The following is a 21,562-nucleotide window of genomic DNA, read 5'->3' as shown; positions in this document are numbered from 1 at the left end:
TCTGGGGCCAGGGGATCCCCCCGCAAATCTAATACCTAGCATCTGGTGTGCACCTAGACATAAAATAGTTCCCAAGTATGATTATTTCTAAGTGGTGTATTTACAGGCTAAACCAAGGAAATACTAAAACTACCTTCATACATAGATCAGCCAGATTTTATATTCCCCTTTGCCTTAAACGTGCCCAGTCTACCTCATTTTTTCTTCTACCTTTACCTCTTGAGCTGATTGCCAGCAGCGTATTCTTAATTGTCTTCATTTGAGCACTGGTAAACAATCTGATTTCTTGTGATTTTATAATATATTCCACAACTGAGGTTAGCGTAAACCATTTGATCTATTATTTTTCAGACATTCTCTGAAAACCATTTACAAACTTTACAATGGGAGGTTAAAAAATAATTAGTCGGGCGTGGTGGTGGGCGCCTGTAGTCCCAGCTACTTGGGAGGCCGAAGCAGAATGGCGTGAACCTGGGAGCTGGAGCTTGCAGTGAGCCGAGTGACACCACTGCACTCCAGCCTGGGCAACAGAGCAAGACTCCATCTCAAAACAAAAAAAAATTCTATTAGATCTTTTCTACACTTCCCTTTTGAGGTATTAGATGACTAAAGGCAAAGCTTCCTCCCATTTCAGCTTTTTAAAAAGCTATTTGGGGCAGGTGCAGTGGCTCACACCTGTAATCCCAGCACTGTGGGAGGCCAAGGCAGGAGGATCACTTGAGCCCAGGAATTCCAAGATCAGCTAGGCAACATAGAGAGACCCTGTCTCTACCATTCCTTACACTCACTGAACAAAAAATTTTAGGTTATATACAACTACGCAAAGAACCCAACATTGTAGGCCCATACAGACTGCTCCAACCATTCGCTGACACAATAAAACTTTTCACCAAAGAACCCTTACGACCCTCAACATCTAATACTACCCTTTATATTACTGCTCCATTATATTAATACTACCCTTTATATTATTGTATTGCATTATATTGTATTGTATATATTGTATTGTACTGTAATATATTAATATATAATATATATCTTATATATCATATATAACATTATAAGACATATCATATATGTATTATATATAATTTAATATATTATTTATATAATATAAATATATAATTATATTTATATATAATTATATATTTATGTATTATATATTTATATACTATATAAATATATAAAAATATACTATATTATACAATATATAAAAACACATAATATAATCATACATTATATATCTTAGACATATATAATATATATAATATATAAGATATACATTATATAAGATACATATATAAGATATATAATGTCTGTTCCATTGTACTACTTTCAGAATACTATGGCAAAACATAGTTGGTGTATACAATTAGTTTATAACATATGCTTTAATCAAATTCACATGCCAAGCCTTTATCTTACGTTATTTGTTAAATGTGAATTTGTCCATAGATACTCTTCTAAAAGTTATTCCTAGATCTGGCTTTAGTGGGAAGAAAGTCAGAAATGGAAGAGAAACATCTATGTACATACCTGGGGTATCCAGCTGCCCCTGTTCCAGGAGAGTCTCATCGATTACAAGGGAAGTATTGCTGGGCAGCTGGAGGAGCCCACTGACCAAGCGATTGGCTGTGTAGTCTTTGTGGGGAATGAATTTCAAATGGTTCATGTTCTCTATAGTCATCTGTAGACGAAAAGACTGCAAAGAGAAATTTTTTAGTGAGCAAGAATTTAAGTTTCCCTGTTTTAAGAAAATATCTACTTGGAATTAAACATTGTGTTTCACATAGAAAAAGTGATCTTATAAATTTCTAAGGGAGTAGTGATATGGTTTCTTGAACTCTAGAAGCAAAAATAGTATCTAGATCTTACATTTGAATTTCATCCATTTTATGAGCTACTTTATTCTCAAATGTCTTGTTCAATATTCTTGAAAATCAATTTTAATTTAACCAATGAAACAAATGGTAGATAACTGACATACAAATATTAAATACCCCAAAGCCTAACCTCTTTCACCTAACACAAGCTAGCTAGCAAAAAGAAAATGTTAATTTTACTCTTCAAGACAGGGAGAGAAAAGCTTAATTTTCCTCTATATTCTTTGAGTTAAAATTGTATTCATTCATCGTAGACATTTTTGAACAAACTTTTCACAGAAAAATCAAGGAGTAGAGCACACTGAGCTGTGGGGGGACCTGCGCTCTCAGGAGGTGCCTCCAGGACGCGAGCACCTTCTCACTCAGTGTAACGAGTAAGCGACCCATCTGTGCTCCTCCTCCAGCTGTTGAGCCACCATTCCCAACACCCTCTGTGCTCTGCCTTATACACCAATCCATTCTTCCATCCCTCCAGCTTGAAACAATGTGGCAAGGATGGAGAAGAGGGTATGGTGGGGGAAGGCTGTCAAGGAAGAGGTAAGATATATTGCGAAAATTTAGAGTTTTGTGTATTACCTCAGTGATTCTAAGAAAACAGGGGGAGCTTAGGGGTGCTTAAATGACCTACCATGTATTAATTTATTTGTTGATCTTCTACCTAAACTCTGTGAGGGCAAAGGATTTGTTTCAGTAATTCTCAAACTGTGGTCCCGAGAACCCCCAGGGAATTGCTTCAACCCTTTTACGGGGTCAATCAGGTCAAAATCATGCATGGATAAAAGATCCTTTCAATGTGCAAGACTAATGAATTTTACCATAGCAGACTACGGAAAATTTATGAATAGGATTTCAGATTCCACACTTAACTATCTTTAAGGAAATGTCATGTGGACAGTTTTGGTCTAGTATCAAAGACCACCACCCAGTTATCTGCAAAGGCTATCAAAACCATCCTTCCTTTACCAACTCCTTTTCCATCTGTGTGAGGCCAGCTTTCCTTCATATACTTCAACCAAAACCTGAGATTACAATAGACTGAAGGCAGAAGCAGATACAAGCATCCATTGTCTCCTATTAATCCAGACATTAAAGAGATTTGCAGGAATGTAAAACAATGTCACTTTTATCACTAATCATTTTTGGCTTGGGAAAAGTTGTTTTTATAAAAATATTTATATGTAATTTTTTATTTTTAATAGATGTATTTATCTTCTAGTCTGGTAAATTAATGATAAATATAACATGAAAAACGGCTCTCTGAGTACTAATACATTTTTCAGTGTAAAGTGAGTCTAAGGAGACTGAGAACTGCTGGTATATTCCGGTCCACTTCTGCTTCTTGAGGGCCTGGACGAGTGTCAGCACTGAGACACTCAATACATTGGGTTCAATAAGGATCTAGTGCACCCTCTTCAATTTCCAAAGAAGTGATCAGTATTTTCAGTCACACAAGTAATCAGAAGCAATTCCCCTGTTCCCAAGATCCTACCACCACGCAAATACTGCATTCCAGATACCCTGGCAAATAAAGTGAGCTCAACTTTCCAAACAGGAATTAAAATTGAGGCAATGGAGATAAAGAACTTTATTACCTCAACTAAAAGAATTATGCTCCTATAATTTAGAGTTTATTTAGATTTAAGACTTTAGTGTACAAAAAGGATACCAAATTGGACAAATTGGTATCAACAGAGTATAATTTTAAGGCAGTTACTGAAATTGTTTTGTTAGACTTACAGAAATTTGTGCTTAGGTAAAAAGAAAAAAAAAAGTGAAACGTTTAGGGGAAAGTACATTTTAAATTAGGTAACTTGGCAGGCTTTGTTTCCCCTTAAGATCTATTAAAATCTCTAAGTTAAATATTTGAAGTGAATGAAAGACAGTTAGATGGATTTCTTAAGTGTGCTTAGGTTTATAATACATATTTATATTCATCTTACTGCTGGAACAAGATGTTGAATAATTCGATACAAGTGTTCCGTGAAGGTACTATTCCGTGGGCAACCACTCAAGTTAACTGTAAATTTTCCTAGTGGAAGGACATCTCTTCTTGTATACCTAGAAAAGAAAGAAATCAATCAATAAGATGCTGAAGTGACTTCCTGATTTCTATCAAAAAGCAAAGAATAGAAAAATTAGCTTAATATTGTCATTAAAAATAAATCAGAATATTCTGACCAGTTATTTTATCAGAATAACAGCAATAAAATAGCCAATATTGGTACGTAAGTGCTGCTGGTCATGTGCCAAAGACCATTCTGAGTACGTAAATGCTTCCTCATTTAACCCCTAACCATTCAGCGGTAGGTACTGTTGTCTTTGCTTTACAGATGAGAAATGCTCAGAGGTGATAATAAGCAACATGTTCATCTAAACGGAAGCTGACAGAGCTGGGATATGAATCCGGGTAGTTTGGTTCCAGAGCCTGTGCTCTCAACCATTATGTACTACTGTCACAGATTGATTTGAGAAAAGATAAGATTTACAGCACAAAGATGTTTCCTGCAACTTTATAATAGAGAAAAGCTAGGAAAACCTAACATTTAGAGAAATGGTTACAGTATGGTACAACTGCATAGTGAAATACTTTGCAGCCACTACAAAGTTCATGAAGCATTATGATGGGAAAATGTTTAATATATATCAACTGCTGAAAACAAGACACGGATCTGTGCTTAGAGTGTAACTAAGACCTATGCAGGGATGTATACATATGTAAACAAAAACCAATGAACATGTACCTAAAGGTTAACGGAGGTTCTAAGTGGTGAAATTACAGATGGTGTACATTTTCCTCTTTATGTCCTTGGAACTTGTCAAAGGCCCACACTAGTTTTAAAATCAGAAAACAAAGAAATACAGTGGCGTCAAGGGATGCGGTGCTAGTGTCAATGTCCACGTTAAATGTGCACACGATGTGGGCACCTTGGGATGTATAAACAGAGCGTTCGGAATGCAAAAGGGATAAAACGGCTCATTTTACTCATCAGCCAGATCCTTTATCTCAGGGGTCCCCAATGCCCAGGCCGTGGACCAGTACTGGTCCATGGCCTGTTAGGAACCGGGCCACAACGCAGGAGGTGAGGGGTGGGCGAGCGGGCATTACCGCCTGAGTTCCGCCTCCTGTCAGATCAGCAGTGGCATCAGATTCTCACAGGAGCGTGAACCCTATTGTGAACTGCGCATTTGTGTGTTCCTTATGAGAATCTAACGCCTGATGTTCTGAGGTGGAACAGTTTCATCCTGAAACCATCCCCACTCCAGTCCATGGAAAAATGGTCTTCCATGAAACAGGTCCTTGGTGCCAAAAAGGTTGGGGACCACTGTTTTATCTGATTTTGGCTCTAAAATTTAAGGGGACATAATCAAAATGCTAAATGTGAAACTGTGAGAAAAGGAATTTGTCTGTGACTTGGTATAACAGTTGTTAACACTGAACAGATAAAAACCATGTGATGAAGCCCAATAAGGAAAACACATATTATACCAGCAATCTTCCCACTCTTCCACTTCCACACACACCAAACTCCCCTAATTCCCACCAGCATACCGCACTTACACTGTGGAGATGAGATGTAATATAAGGTATTCAGCAGCCAAACTATCCCCCAGAAGGGCATGAGTAAGGAACCCAAGAAGTTCTGCTCTGACTGGAGACAATTCGGACATGAAACTTGAAACAACTGAAGGAGAAAGGGAGACCTGAGTCAGGACACACACACCAGTTCCTCTCAAGTGTCTTAGGTAAAAAATAACTATGTGAGCAAAGCACAACAATTCAGTAGACAGTAAGTAAAGCGTAACATATCCGTCAGTAAGTGATGCTCATCTTAAAAATAAGAGTTTGCATCCTCCTTTTTTTTTTTTTTTTTTTTTTTTGAGACCGAGTTTTGCTCTTTTTGCCCAGCCTGGAGTGCAATGGCGCCATCTCGGCTCACCGCAACCTCTGCCTCCGGTTCAAGTGATTCTCCTGCCTCAGCCTTCCGAGTAGCTGGGATTACAGGCACATGCCACCACACCTGGCTAATTTTGTATTTTTAGTAGCAACAGGGTTTCACTATATTGGCCAGGCTAGTCTCGAACTCCTGACCTCAGGTGATCCACCCACCTTGGCCTCCCAAAGTGCTAAGATTACAGGCGTGAGCCACTGCACCCAGCCTTGTATACTCTTTTGTCCTCATTTCAGTGAAGAGAATTAACATAAGAGAAAAATGGGGCAACGAGAGAGAGATTACTGAAAACACTTATTGTGAGGAATGAAGACCTGACTCTTAATTCCACTATGAGCACATTACAGGCAGCTCTGGACACACACTGAGGCTAACAGTAGATAGCTGACTAGGCTGTAACACTTACACTTACAGGTTTTGCTCTCCTCTTTGTTAAGGCAGGCAGGCAATAATGGGTTGATGTGTTGCAACTTCTGGGCTAAGATCACATGAATTCTCGGCACTAATGAAGCAGGAGGACTGTGTACTCTCTGCTCCTCTGCTGTGTCCGTGCACTCCATCGGATCCAGCAGTGCAGAGGCATCCCTGTGGAGAAATGATAAAGTTTCAATTTAGAGAGACATCAGTTGCACAGATGCAAAAATAATATGCATCTTGGAAAACAAAATTAAAGCCAAGAATATTTCTACCTGTACATCTCCTTAAAGAACAGAAAGTGGCCTCTCATTCTAACGTGTTACATCACACAGACTTCGGGCTTGTTAAGACATATCATGAAATAATGCATTTACTCCACTTTTCAAGAACGGTATTTTTTTTTTTTTTTTAGATGGAGTCTCACTGTGTTGCCCAGGCTGGAGTGCAGTGATGCGATCTCGGCTCATTGAACCCTCCTGGGTTCAAGTGATTCTCGTGCCTCAACCTCCTGAGTAGCTGAGATTACAGATGCACACCACCATGCCTGGCTAATTTTTGTATTTTTAGTAGAGTCAGGGTTTCACTATGTTGGCCAGGCTGGTCTCGAACTCCTGACCTCAAGTGATCTGCCTGCCTTGGCCTCTCAAAGTGTTGGGATTACAGGCGTAAGCCACCATGCCTGGCCAGGAACAGTAATATTTTTTATTCAGCACTTCAATAAATGGAATGTAGGATGTCACTCATAAGGCCATTTCAAAACACAGGTACTCCTTCAACTACTGGCCGGGACATCGAATACTTGACAGCAGATCTCAAAAACTGGGGTCTTTTTCTCAAAAGCTGTCTGGTATCTATTATTCAGTGTGTGGAGAATCCATTCATCTCTTATCTTGCTAATTGTTTTTCCTAAATTTAATTCTTACATGATCCCTCGAATACTGAGTAGACAAGCAATGAAAGTATGAATTTTTCAGACTTGCTAAATAAATCTGCGGACGACTGAAACAAACAGCTAATCTTTTAGATCTTTACTTTATAGATTCTACAGACACTGAAGTAATAAATTCTTACTCCTGTATTTTTTAATACAAGCATAATAACCTTTTCCATAGTATGTACCATGTGACAGACAACATTCAATGCCTTACACGTACAAATTCACCAAAACCTCACATCTACCCTTATTTACAATGAGGAAACCAAGCCCAAGGTGACATAGCTAGTGTGGCCAAGTCAGGACTCCAACCCAGGCTGTCTGCCTGTCTGTGCTGTTAACCTCTGTGATGGTTAATACTGTGTCAATTTGACTGGATTGAAGGATGAAAAGTATTGTTCCTGGGTGTGTCTGTGAGGGTGTTGCCAAAGAAGATTAACATTTGAGTCAGCGGGCTGGGACAGGCAGACCCACCCTCAATCTGGGTGGGCAGCATCTAATCAGCTGCCAGCATAAAGGCAGGCATGGAAAGAGCAGACTGGCCGAGTCTTCCGGCCTCCATCTTTCTCTCATGCTGGATGCTTCCTGCCCTCAAACATCAGACTCCAAGTTCTTCAGCTTTTGGACTCTTGGCCCTACACCAGTGGTTCGCCAGGACCTCTTAGGCCTTCAGCCACGGACTGAAGCCTGCACTGTTGGCTTCCCTACTTTTGAGATTTTGAGACTCAGGCTGGCTTCCTTGCTCCCCAACTTACAGATGGCCTATTGTGGGACTTTACCTTGTCTTGTGATCGTGTGAGTCAATTCTCCTAATAAACTCCCCTTCATGTATTAATCTATCCTATCAGTTCTGACCCTTTAGAGACCCCTGACTAATACAACCTCTAAACTAAACTACATCAATAGTGAAGTAACTAAAGCAGGAAAGTCATCATAATCAGAAATTGCCAAGATGAACAATCTCATATACTATTACTAAGGGACGGTTAAGCTTATTTAAAGTTGTTTAAAATTTTTGTTTTCTACCATTTTTTTTTTAACTGTGAAAAATGTTAAGTTCATCCTACACAGAAACTAAGATGATGAATGTCCAGTATTCAACAAGAGGACTCTGGTGTAGATGAGGGACATCAGCCCTTGCTTTTGGCAATCTCAAAACAAAACAAAAATGAATGAGGAAGATCTAGATTTCCAAGATATGTTGTTAATAAAAAAAATTAAAAAGTGTAAATGAGTATATATACCATGTTACCTTTTATAGAAGAAAAAGGTAGAAATAAAATGTATACGTATCTTCATATTTTTGTAAAAAAATAAATACAGGAAGGATAAACCAGAAAGTACGGTTCCCTAAGGAGGCTGGGTGGGAACAGACAGCAGGAATGGGGATAGCTGAGAATGACACCTCTGAGAATCTTTCTAAGTAAAATAAATAATGAAATCACACTGGAGGGGAAGAAAAGTTCCCTGAGTAACTGGAACATAGCTCTGACTACACAGCTGCATTCTAAAATAAAAATGAACTGGAAATGTATTGAACTCTAATTACTAGGTTTCTGTTTTGTAGTGGTATGGGTTACCAATTCTAAAATTCCCTTCTGTATATGGTAGAAATGGGGAAACAACAGATTGTGAATAATGGGAATCAAATTTGTTAGAAAAGGAAGTCATAAATATAGAAAGGAGAACAACTAGAACATGTGACTCCTGCTGTGCTGAACTGGAATCAGAAATATGAACCCATGGTTTTTCACAGACGTTAGAAATATACAAAACATGCATGTGTGAGTATGTATGTGTGCATTTAAATGTGTATGCATGTATATGTGTACATATGTTGCATGTATCCTAGCTCTGTCTACTTTAAGGGCCTAGATACAAATCTAACCCAGTACCAACGAGCACATCTAGGACTCAGATCTTCAAAGCATACGATGAAGCAGCAACAGCTTAATATGCCAGAAAATAAATGTTAAAAAATGGTAACATCATCTCAAAAAAAGGACCCAGCACCTGCTTAAAGTGGCTCCCACTAGCCAAATCTGGGAAAATTTGGGTCTCAAAATAAAATAATGATATTAACATTGAATAAAATCACAATCTATTAGTCCATACTAAATATAAGTAAATACATTACTTGAATAAACAAATGGAAGAGGTATCTTTTATAGTAGAATGACAATAAATAAATGTACTGAGTTAGAAAATTGCCAACATAGTAATAACTGATTCAAGCAAGAATCATCAATGAATGCTAAAATAAATTGGTGAAAGTTTAATAAGAAACTGGATATTTATGTCCCAAAGTACCTTCCTCCAAGTTACTTGTCAATTACAAAGTGAGAAATGTAACTTTAGAGAAGAGACATCTGGAAGACACCACCTTAACCAACTAATGAAAATTAACCTCACCAGTAAAGGGACAAACTGACATTGCATGCCTCCTGCTGTAACATACTGAGGATACATCAATTCTGTAATATTCCTGCCAAAAAAGCAAAACATTGAGTCTAACCATGAGGAAACAAGTAACTGGTAACTGGCTTACACTCTTCAAAAGCATCAAGGCTCTCTGCTCTCTACCACGTGAGAAGACAGCCATCTGCAAACCAGGAAGTGGGCCCTCACTAGAAACCAGATCTGCTGGGAACTTGATTTTGGACATCCCAGCCTCCAGAACTACTGGAAGACATATATTTCTGTTGTTAAAGGAAAAAAAAAAAGTGGCAAGACCATGAAAGACAAAGGCTGAGGACTGTTTCAGATTGAACTCTAGTTATTTAGGTTTATGTTTTGTAGAGGTATGACTTAACAATTCTGAAATTCCCTTCTCTGTTGTAAAAATGTGCAAATATAAGATTGTGAAAAATGGGAATCAAGTTTAAGAGAGTTACACTAATATAGAAAAGAGAACAAGTAGAACAACACCTGTGGTGCTGAACGGGAATCGGAAATACAGTATGAACTTAGTAGAAAGAGAGAATGAGCGAGCTTCTGAACCTTGGACTGGGGGATGCAGAAGGGAGACATGTAAAAAAGAACATGATTAAGACAATTAGTGAAATTAAGTATAGATTGTGGATTAGTGTATTGTATATGTGTGGCAAATTTCCTAGTTTTGATACCTGTACTCTAATTATATATGAGAAAGTCAGTGCTCTTAGGAAATGCTGACAAGCAGTTAGGGTTTTGTAAAAGGGTTTGATTTCTGCAACATACTTTCAAGTGTTTCAGAAAAATGTGTGCATAGATAGAAAGCACAAATGAATGACAAAGCACATGGGGTGCAAGTGTTTACAACTGGTACATCTGGGAAAAAGGGAAAAGGGAGTTCTTTAAAACCATCCTGTAACTTTCCTGAAAACTTGAAATTATATAAAAATAAAGGAGAACAAAAAAAGAGCACACAGACTCACCTTTCATCATTATTCAGTATACTCAGCACAGGATCCACAGACAGTATGCCATATAGCTCAAGAATGTCATTTACTTTGAAACAATCCCAATCTTCATAAACCTAACAAGAGACCACATGAAATCACACTGTTAGAACAGACACAAAGCTTAAGATATTAGTCTTGAAGTACCAATGTCTTGGAATTTTAGATCAGAAAACAGACCTTAAAGCAAGTCCTTTATTTCATAAATTTTTATAAATTGAGACAAAGAGTCATTCTGCTAGTATTTCATAAATTTTTATAAATTTAGACCTAGAGTCATTCTGCTAGTTAGCAAATAAGTGAAAAACCAAAACAAAGGATGCCTACCTTCCAAACTAATGTCTGTTTTCAATATACCACAGTACTACAAAAAAAAAAAAAAGGCTTTTCCTAAAATTAAAAAAAGCCTTTTCCCAAAGGCTGACAGTTAAAACTAGAACCGTGCACTATCTCAAAACCTATTAAACCACACCAAGAAAAGGAAAAAACAAAAACAAGATGATTAGCTTTGCATTTATTCATAAACTGCAACATCGGATTAACACAAAACTTGGAATGGCCAGAAGATTTTTCACAATTAAAAAAAAAAAACCTTTCAAAATTGTCTGTCATGATGGACTTAGTGATAGTCAAGGCCATTTACTGATCATGCCTGGTAGAAGCATGGCAGGGGAAAAAATGGTAATTTTGGTCCCTCTGCCATATGACTTAAGTGTCATTTCAGTTAAAACTGCTGAGAATCTGGGTGCAGTGGCTCACCCCTGGAATCCCAGAACTTTGGGAGGCTGAGGTGGGTTGGTCACTTGAGGTCAGGAGTTCAAGACCAGCCTGGCCAACATAGTGAAACCCCATCTCTATGAAAAATATAAAAAACTAGCTGGGTGTGGTGGTGCATGCCTGTAATCTCAGCTACTCAGGAGGCTGAGGCACGAGAATTGCCTGAACCCAGGAGGTAGAAGTTGCAGTGAGCCAAGATCATGCCATTGCATACCAGCCTGGACAACAGAATGAGACTGCCTCAAAAACAAAACAAAACAAAACAAAAAAACCCCCCAAAAACAAAAAAACCCAAAATGCACAAAGAATAAGGATGGAAATCCTTAACAATCATTTCTGAACCTTCTATCACTTGCTCATTTATCAGGATCAAAATACTAGAATAAGTAAAATGGAAGAACAAACTATTAAAAGTTTTCTTACTTCTGCTTTACTTTAAATATAAGTGAGAAACAGGTTTTGCTGAGAGAAGGAAGAAGACAAAAATGAAGAAGATATTATGTTAGAAATGATACAGGAAGGGAATAGACATAATTTAAAAGTTGTTCTGCCTCTGCATTTGAGATATTCTTCAATTCTTTTAACTTGTGAATATGTTAGCTTACATGCAAAAGGAACGTGCAGGTGTGATTAAATTAATAACCTTGAAATGGGGGGATTATCCTCGATTAACTGGCTGGGCCCTATGTAATCACACAGATTCTTAAAATTGGGGAACCCTTCCTGGTTGTGGTCAGATGAGATGTCAACATGAAAAAAATGGTCAGACAAATGCAATGTTGCTGGCTATGAATATGGAAGAAGGAGCCACAAGCCAAGGAAATTCTCCCTTAGGGGCTCCGAGAAAGGAATGTAGCCCTGCTGGCACCTTGAGTTTACCCCAGTGAGACCATGTTGGATTTCTGACCTAAAGCCTGTAAGATGATAAACTTTTGCTGCTTTAGGCTATTAAATTTGCAGTGATTTGCTAGAGCTAGGCTGACACAAGAAAACAAATGCAAATGCTCAGACACTAAGCTACTTTCTGAGACATATAACATGTCAATGTTGGATCTATGAAAAGTTTTATTACCTTCACAAGGCATGCAGGGCCCTTCTCTCCTGGCAATGGAAAATTCAAATCAAAAGGAGAAGACAAGTTCAGAGAGTTCAGCTGTTGCCCAGTAGAAGCTTCAGTTTCTAAACGTTTTGGCTCTCCACACCATTGAAGACCACCAACACTCCCTAAATTCAAAGGATAGCATTGCACTTAGTCATTTCTAAGGCCTCCTGGAGAAAAAGAACATTCCATAAATGCCTTTCAAGTTTGATATATGTGATGCTTCTGAGCTTGCAAAGTTCAAGTTGTTACAGTTTTTAAGGAAACAGCACATACTAACAAAGTCTTTTGTTTGATCTGTAAGAGGACAAAAACAAACATGTAGATCTAAAAAGTTTACTTTTTTCCCTTACTGTAAGTTATCAACAAATTCCTCCCATCAAATCTCATGTATAACCAGTTTCAAAAGTTGATTTGCAATATGGTTACTTTGACATCTTTGATTTAAGGAATACATGGTCTACCGACAGCAAAACTCCTTGGTAGAACATACTTTTTCTATTAATTAAGCAGAATAAAACCATACAGCAATAAATTAATTTACCAAATACTTATTAATACCCAGTATGTACCAGGAATCAAACCACTTGTTGGGGATATACAGGTCATTAAAAGAATAACCCCAACTCCTGAAGTAGTTACACTTTAGGGCTGATAACATGAGAATCAAATTATAGCCTGCCATACCACAAAATACCACTCAGCAATAAAAGGGACAAACTACTGATACATGCAACAATTGGGATGGATCTCAAGGGAATTGTGCTGAAGAAAAGACAATCCCCAAAGTTTATGTAATATACAATTCCATTCTTAAAATGACAAAATTATAAGAGATAGAGAAGAGACCAGTGGTTGCTATGGTCTAGAGACTTGGGGGGACGGAGGAGGCAGGAGAGTGGTAGTTATGAGCATAAAAGGGCAACATGAGAGATCTGGGTAGTGAAATATTCCCGATCTTAACTGTGGTGGTGGTCAAATGAATCTACCTATGTGATAAAACTGCAAAGAACAGGCCAGGTGCAGTGGCTCAAGCCTGTAATCCCAGCACTTCGGGAGGCTGAGGCAGGTTGATCACGAGGTCAGGAGACCATCCTGGCTAACACGGTGAAACCCCGTCTCTACTAAAAATACAAAAAATTAGCCAGGCGTGGAGGTGGGTGCCTGTAGTCCCAGCTACTCAGAAGGCTGAGGCAGGAGAATGGCGTGAACCCGGGAGGCAGAGCTTGCAGTGAGCCGAGATTGCGTCACTGCACTCCAGCCTGGGCGACAGAGCAAGACTCCGTCTCAAAAAAAAAAAAAAAAAAGGAAAACAAATGATTGTATCAATGTCCATTTCCTGGTTATGACATTCTTCTATAATTACGTACGGTGTTACCATTGGGGGAAGTAGAGGCTAAAAGGTATACAAGATCTTTCTGTATTATTATTTTTTTTTTTTTGAGACAGAGTCTTGCCCTGTCACCCAGGCTGGAGCATGGTGGCGATCGGGGCTCACTGCAACCTTTGCCTCCCGGGTTCAAGCAATTCTCCTGCCTCAGCCTCCTAAGTAGCTGGGATTACAGGCGTGCACAACCATGCCCAGCTAATTTTTGTATTTTTAGTAGAGATGGGGTTTCACCATGTTGGCCAGACTGGAACTCCTGACCTCAAGTGACATGCCTGCCTTGGCCTCATGAAGGGCTGAGATTATAGGTATGAGCCACCGCGACCAGCCTCTCTGTATTATTTCTTACAACTGCATGTAAATCTATACTGTGTCAAAATAAAAAGTTTAAAAATATGTATAGCCTAAAAGATTGACTAAACATCAACAAGTTTTACTTTATAAAGTACTCAAATGCATAAAAAGCCTGCATTAGGACATTCAAACAAGAATGGTAAGAAATAAAAGTAGCATCAACTGCTTAAGTGATAAGAGAATTAACATACTTCCTGGACTTGAATACATACTTGAATATATTACAATATATAAGTTACTATGATATTTATTTGAGATGGAGTCTCTCTGTCACTCTGGCTAGAGTGCAATGGCACGATCTCAGCTCACTGAAACCTCTGCCCCCCGTGTTCAAGTGATTCTACTGCCTTAGCCTCCCGAATAGCTGAGATTACAGGTGCCTGCCACCATGCCTGGCTAATTTTTGTATTTTTAGTAGAGATGGGGTTTCGCCATGTCGTCCAGGCTAGATGATAGACCATTAATTTTAATATATTCTGGGGATCGGTGGAGAAAAAGAATACTACGACATTTATATGTATTTATAGTAAAACATTCCAATTTTAAACACATTAAAATATATCTTAGCATTAAGAAAATTTGGAAATATCAATTTATAAAGTAGAGTAATATATGGGTAAATAAAATTCATTAGTAAATCCCTGTTTACCACTGATTGTTAAATTTGCCTTGGCCAGGCACGGTGGCTCACGCCTGTAATCCCAGCACTTTGGGAGGCCGAGGCAGGCGGATCATTTGATGTCGGGAGCTTGAGACCAGCCTGACCAACGTGGAGAAACCCTGTCTGTACTAAAAATACAAAATTAGCCAGGCGTGGTGGCGCATGCCTGTAATTCCAGCTACTCAGGAGGCTGAGGCAGGAGAATCGCTTGAACCCAAGAGGCGGAGCTTGCAGCGAGCCGAGATCGTGCCACTGCAATCCAGCCAGGGCAACAAGAGCAAAACTCTGTCTCAAAAAAAAAAAAAAAAAAAAAAAAAAAATCAAGCCTTCTCTACCCAATCCTGCAGATAGTAAATGACCAGACTGATTTGTTTTGCCTCCTTGTCCTTTAATTTTTCCTTCTGATTAAAGGTGCTGAAGGGAAGTGGATAGCACATACTCGAATATATTACAAACTCGAATATATTACAAATATAAAGACAAACTTATATACCCACCATAACAAAGAAATCCACTACTTATTAAAGGTAAGAATGGTTGGGCGTGGTGGCTCACGCCCGTTATGCCAGTGGCTTTGGGAGGCTGATATAGAAGGATCACCCGAGCCCAGGAGTTTGAGACCAGCCTGGGCAACATAGTGAGATCCCATCTCTACACAAAATTTAAAAAGTTAGCTGCGTGTGGTGGCATGCGCCTATAGCCCTAGCTACTAGGCAGGTTGAAGTGACGGGATCACTTGAGCCCAGGAGGTCAAGGCTACAGTAAGCCACGATTATGCCACTGCACTCCAGCCTGGGTGATGGGAGTGGAACCCTGTCTCAAAACACAAACAAACAAGAAAATTAAAAAGAAAACGAGAAAGCATGTTTTCAGATAAAAATAACTCATTTTTAGGGTAAAGTACCAGGCTTCTGTATTATTTAAGAATTAGGAAAAAAATAAATATGAAGATAGAAAAGACCTTTCCAGATAGTCACTTGAGACTCCAAAAACATACATTAGAGCAGCCACTTGTCACAAAGTGATGCCTAATTGCTCATTTGCGAAGCACAGTCTGATCAAAGAGTACTGTAAAAAACTCTCAACATGTCTGTAACTCTGATAAATTGCCAGCTCCTAAATATAGAGCTATATTATGTAACAATTCACTCTGAAAACCAATCTACTGTAAGACAGCAAAGTCTAGAGAAAACCTGTTAGCACACAATACCTGCTTGTCTGGCACCTGCATGTTGGTCTTTCTGTTTATTGGGCTGTAGGTCCATATCGTCGTCATCTTCATAACTCCTCTTGTGGCGACTGGGAGTGTAGGATGTTGAGGGACTGACTCGAGCTTGGTTTGCATTAACATAGGCGTTAAACGAAAAGTTAAGAAAAGGCTACCATAAACTGAGGAATATCCTAAATGTTTTGCTAATTATATGACTTATAAAAAATTACTAGTTTGGCAATTCAGTTAAAATGGAAATGCATTTTTAAAAGGAGGCTAGACTTCCAGTTTTGGTCACGAGAGTAACAGGTATCAACCTTATGCTGCTATCCTTGCTGTAAACAACAATGCAACTGGACAAAATATGTGAAGCAACTGTTTTCAGTCACTGGACAACAGGGAGCACAAGGTTATGATCCTTGAATGGGGAGAAACACAGCAGGTAAACTCCAAATTCTCCCAGCTCTCTCCTGGAGACATTCTCCAAACTGTAACAAAGAGCAGTAGAGGCCCTGCTCTTACTGGGTGGAGAAGACAGAGCACATGGTTCAGGGCTAGTGAAGCAACTGGAATTTGCAGAGAAGTACTAGAAAGGGAGTAGTTATGGATAAAAGATCCTGAAGGTTCCATTTGGATCTCTGACAAAACACTAAACTGTGGATATACAAGTCAAGATTCCCTGAGGCCTAGCAGAGAACAGCTGCTAGTTGGCAGAGAGTTAAATGGAGACTCTGGAAGTAGTATAATACTAGAATGGACCCTGCTAGTCATCCCAGACATTTGGGTAAGACCTAGAAATAGCAGGCCTCATGAATAAGGATGATCTACTACACAACAAGGGCTGTTCTACACCACCCCTAACAAATCCCAGGTGGATGCCGTGGCAAACATCTGTAAACCCAGCACTTTGGGAGGCTCAGGTGGGAGGACTGCTCTGCCCAGGAGGCTAAGAGTAGCCTGGGCAACACAGTGAGAACTCATCTCTCTCTTTTTTGTTTTTTTGAGACAGTGTCGTTCTGTTGCCTAGGCTGGAGTGCAGTGGTGCAATTTCAGCTCACTGCAACCTCAGCCTTCTGGGTTCAGGTGATCCTCCCATCTCAAGCCACGGGAGTAGCTGGAACCACAGGTGCCCACCACCACACCCGGCTAATTTTTGTATTTTTTGTAGAGACAGAGTTTTGCCATGTTGGCCAGGTTGGTCTCAAACTCCTGGCCTCAAGTGATCCTCCTGCCTCTGCCTCCCAAAGTGCTGGGATTATAGGCATGAGCCACTGTGCCTGGTCTACTTTTTTTAAATAAGTATTAAAATAAAAAATAAAAATTCTATATCCAATGAAAATGTTCTTCAAAAATTAAGGTGACGCCGGGTGTGGTGGCTCACATCTGGAATCCTAGTGCTTTGGGAGGCTGAGGCGGGTAGATCACTTGAGCTCAGGAGTTTGAGACCAGCCTGGGCAACAAAGGGAGAGACCCTGTCTCAAAAATAAATAAATAAATAAAACAAAAATGAAGGTGAAATAAAAGACATTTTCAATTGAACAGAAACTGACAGAATTCGGCACCAACAGATCTGTATTTAAAAAAAAAAAAAAAAAAAATTGCTGGCCGGGCACAGTGGCTCATGCCTGTAATCCCAGCACTTCGGGACGCTAAGGTGGGTGGATCACCTGAGGTCAGGAGATTAAGACCATCCTGGCCAACATGGTGAAACCCCGTCTCGACTAAAAACACAAAAAAATTGGCATGGTGGCACACACCTGTAGTCCCAGCTACTCCAGAGGCTGAGGCAGGAGAATCACTTGAACCTGGGAAGCGGAGGTTGCAGTGAGCCGAAATTGCACCACTGCACTCCAGCCTGGTGACAGAGCAGGAGTCTGCCTCGAAAAAAAAAAAAAGCATAATCATAATAATATCGCTAAAGGAAATGATGCCAAATATAAAAGATGAATTCTTCTTGCTTCTTAATTTATATAAAAGACAAATGACTGTTAAAAACAAAAATAGTATGTTGTGAGCTGTATAATCTAAGGACGAGTGAAATCTATGACAAAAATAGCACAAAGAATGAGAATACACAGAAGCAGACTGTTGCAAGGGCAAAAGATCAAAGAAGAAATCGGGAAATTGGAAAATATTTTGAATGACAGTAAAAACCTAACAAATGAAAACTTGTGGGATGCAACTAAAGCAGTGATTGAGGAGAAATTTATAGCTTTAGTTGCTAACATTAGAAAACAAGAAAAATTCGAAATCAATAATCTGAGCATCTACTTTAAAAAGCTAGAAAAAGGGCCAGGCGCGGTGGCTCACGCCTGTAATCCCAGCACTTTGGGAGGTTGAGGCAGGAGGATCACGAGGTCAGGAGTTCAACACCAGCCTGGCCAACATGGTAAAACCCCGTCTCTATCAAAAATACAAAACAATTAGCCGGGCATGGTGGCAGGCACCTGCAATCCCAGCTACTTCGGAGGCTGAGGCAGAGAACTGCTTGAACCTGGGAGGCGGAGGTTGCAGTGAGCCGAGATTGTGCCACTGCACTCCAGCCTGGGCGACAGAGCCAGCAAGCCCCCGCCTAAAAAAAAAAAGGCTAGAAAAAGACCAGTTAAAACCAAACCAAAAAGAAGGAAATAAAGCAGAAATGGATGAAGCAGAAAACAGAAAATTGAAGTGAAAAATAGACTAACATTATTGGGAATAAAAGAGATCAATGCTAGATATCCCACAGACATTAAAAAGAAAATACTCTGACAAGTTTTATGTCAATAAATTCAACAACTGGGTTTAAATGACTTCAAAACAGTCCTTGAAAGATACAATTTATCACAACTGACTCAAAATATCTGTTAAAAAACTGAATTAGTCACTCCTGTAATCCCAGCACTTTGGGAGGCCGAGGCAGGCAGATCACGAAGTCAAGAGATCGAGACCATCCTGGCCAACATGGTGAAACCCCGTCTTTACTAAAAATACAAAAACTGGCAGGCATGGTGGCGTGTGCCTGTAGTCCCAGCTACTCGGGAGGCTGAGGCAGAAGAATCACTTGGATCCAGGAGATGGAGGTTGCAGTGAGCCAAGATCATGCTACTGCACTCCAGACTGGCAGCAGAGCGAGCCTCCAACTCAAAAAAACAAAAACAAACAAAAAAAACTGAGTTGGTAGTTTAAAATGTTCTCACAAAGAAAATGCCCAGCTTAAAACCGTAAACAACCTAAATGCTCATCAATTGGAGACTTTATAAACAAATAATACTTAGCAAAAGAAAAAAAAAGAAAGAAATAAAGTACTGATACGCACAACATGGATGACTCTCAAATGGATGATGTTAAACACAAGATGTCAGACACAAAGACTATACATTATATGAGTCCATTTAGATGTCATTCAAGAATAGGCAAGACCAAGCCATAGTCAAGAATTCAGGATTGTGCTTGCAGGGGAGGAGGTAGTGACTAGAAATAGGCAGAAAGGAATTTTTAGGCACCAGTTCTTTACTTTGGGGTATAAATTATATGGGTGTATGCATTTATCCAAATCACTGTGCATTACCTTAAAATCTGTGCATTTCAATGTAGGTGGGCCATGCCTTAAAAAACTACTATTGTAAATAAAAAGGAAATGTTTCTACAATCCCCACTCCAAAGAGCCAATACGTTGTTTTCCCTTAATTAGAATGAATTCTAATTTGAAACTATTTTTTTACTTTAATTATCACATTTTTTCAGTACCTTTAAATGTGCCTTAGGTGGAGCATGGTAGCTCATGTCTATAATCCCTGCACTTTGGTAGGCTGAGGTGAGAGGATCACTTGACCCCAGGGGTTCAAGACCAGCTTGGGCAACAAAGTGAACCCTGTTCCTACAAGAAATCAAAAAATTCGCCAGGGATGGTGGCACATGCTTGTGGTCCCAGCTACTTGGGAGGCTGAGGCAAGAGGATTGCTTGAGCCCAGGAGGTTGAAGCAGCAATGAGCCATGTTTGTGCCACTGCACTCCAGCCTGGGTGACAGTGAGTCCCTGTCTCAAAAAAAAAAAAAAAAAAAAAAAAAAAATTACCTCAATCATTTTAACAGTATTTCACTATAGGAATGTACTGTTATTTTAGCATTCCTCAGTGACAAATGCTTAGCCTGTTTTATGGGTTTTCTCAATTAGAACAAATGAAACACATTTTATTAAAATAAAGCCAAGCTTTGCAAAGGAAGAATATTTAAAGGCTAAGTTTTTAGAAACCATCAACACAATAAGAAAGTTCAGATAAAGGATATTTCTTTTACCCACGTAGATTCCCCAGGCACCGGAACACAATAGAAAGTCTGTCTTTCCAAAGTGGTATTTCGTGGAGAGTTTAAATCAAGTTCTTGTTGAGGCTGTGATATACATAAAAAGTGTTTTTAAAAATTTATTTTAAAAAACCCAAAATTTATTTTAAAATTAGCAACCACATTTTCACATTATAACACCACAGCAAATATTTTACAGAGTTAATGAACAAGTAACTAATTCCAAACTATCACTTTTTAAAAGAAAATGGATATAAAATCACTTCAAATACTGTCATCAAACACTTCCTCCCTCAAATCCAGAAAAATGGGACCTCTGTAGAGTGACTTATAATCTGGGTCTAGTTCTCTGCTGTGCGGATCTAGAACCTTACTTTTATGAGGTTATCTAGGCCTTTTTATATTCTTGGAGTCTAACTCTTGGCTTATACAAACCTTAGGAAACTGATTTATCAAACCCCAATATCAGTCTGTTAATTCACAATAGTTGTTGTTGCTCATTAAATATTCTAGTTCAGTAGGCAGATCTGGACAGAAAAATTGCCCTAATTTGGAAGGTTACTGCAAAGATTATATTAAACAAAAATGTAACTTCTGACAATTATTTAAAGAACTCATTTGAAAGATAGATTTGTTTAACCTCACACATGATGAACTTCAGGTCTGTTTTTCTTTTAGAGTGTTTCCATAAAATAAACACTGTGCCAAGCCTAATGGATCAACTGTATTAATGATTACAGTATCCCTTGTTTAAGGAGCCCTAACACATTAGGCTAATATATTACATTACTGTATACCATAAAAAGCTGTGTATTAATGTTAACTCAGTAATCCCAGCATCTGGAAATGGGCCAACAAAATACATGAGGCTGTCCATGTGTAACACTACCAAAGGCTAACAAAGAGTTGGTACATATGTTGCTCAAGAGTCATAAATAAAAGACTCATTCTCGGAAAAAGGTACCTTGGGCCTAGAAAGAAAAGCAAACAAAAAAATCCTTGCTTGTATGTATTAGGCTCAAACTTGATGTCTCTTGGGTCCTTTCCACTTCTTGGAGTTTTCTAAGTATACTTGAAAGAGAATATGCCTTTCCTAGGGAATAATATATGACTTTTGAATCTCATCTCCAAGCTACCTAGGAATGAATATTTCACTAAATTTCTGTATTA

General features: G+C 39.0%; 1 protein-coding gene across 6 annotated transcripts in view; it reads right to left on the bottom strand.

Moving 5' to 3' along the window:
• MCMBP (minichromosome maintenance complex binding protein) overlaps positions 1-21,562 on the bottom strand; it is a 61,964-nt gene that overhangs the window by 7,300 nt on the left and 33,102 nt on the right. For 4 of the 6 annotated variants that reach the window (XM_055247286.2, XM_063625214.1, XM_055247260.2 and 1 more), the window contains exons 5-12: positions 20,378-20,479; positions 16,113-16,257; positions 12,474-12,625; positions 10,601-10,701; positions 6,240-6,418; positions 5,443-5,566; positions 3,824-3,941; positions 1,537-1,702 (exon numbers count right to left, since the gene is read on the bottom strand). In XM_055247286.2, the coding sequence (XP_055103261.1) occupies positions 1,537-1,702; positions 3,824-3,941; positions 5,443-5,566; positions 6,240-6,418; positions 10,601-10,701; positions 12,474-12,625; positions 16,113-16,257; positions 20,378-20,479 (1,087 nt within the window). The remainder of the gene's footprint in view (positions 1-1,536; positions 1,703-3,823; positions 3,942-5,442; positions 5,567-6,239; positions 6,419-10,600; positions 10,702-12,473; positions 12,626-16,112; positions 16,258-20,377; positions 20,480-21,562) is intronic. The other 2 variants (XM_055247267.2, XM_063625213.1) reach the window with 1 other exon arrangement.

The sequence above is a fragment of the Symphalangus syndactylus genome, chromosome 2 (genome assembly GCF_028878055.3).
Source record: "Symphalangus syndactylus isolate Jambi chromosome 2, NHGRI_mSymSyn1-v2.1_pri, whole genome shotgun sequence".
Lineage (NCBI taxonomy): Eukaryota > Metazoa > Chordata > Mammalia > Primates > Hylobatidae > Symphalangus > Symphalangus syndactylus.
The sequence above is the reverse complement of the archived record's forward strand: the minus strand, read 5'-3'. Positions and strand labels throughout refer to the sequence as shown.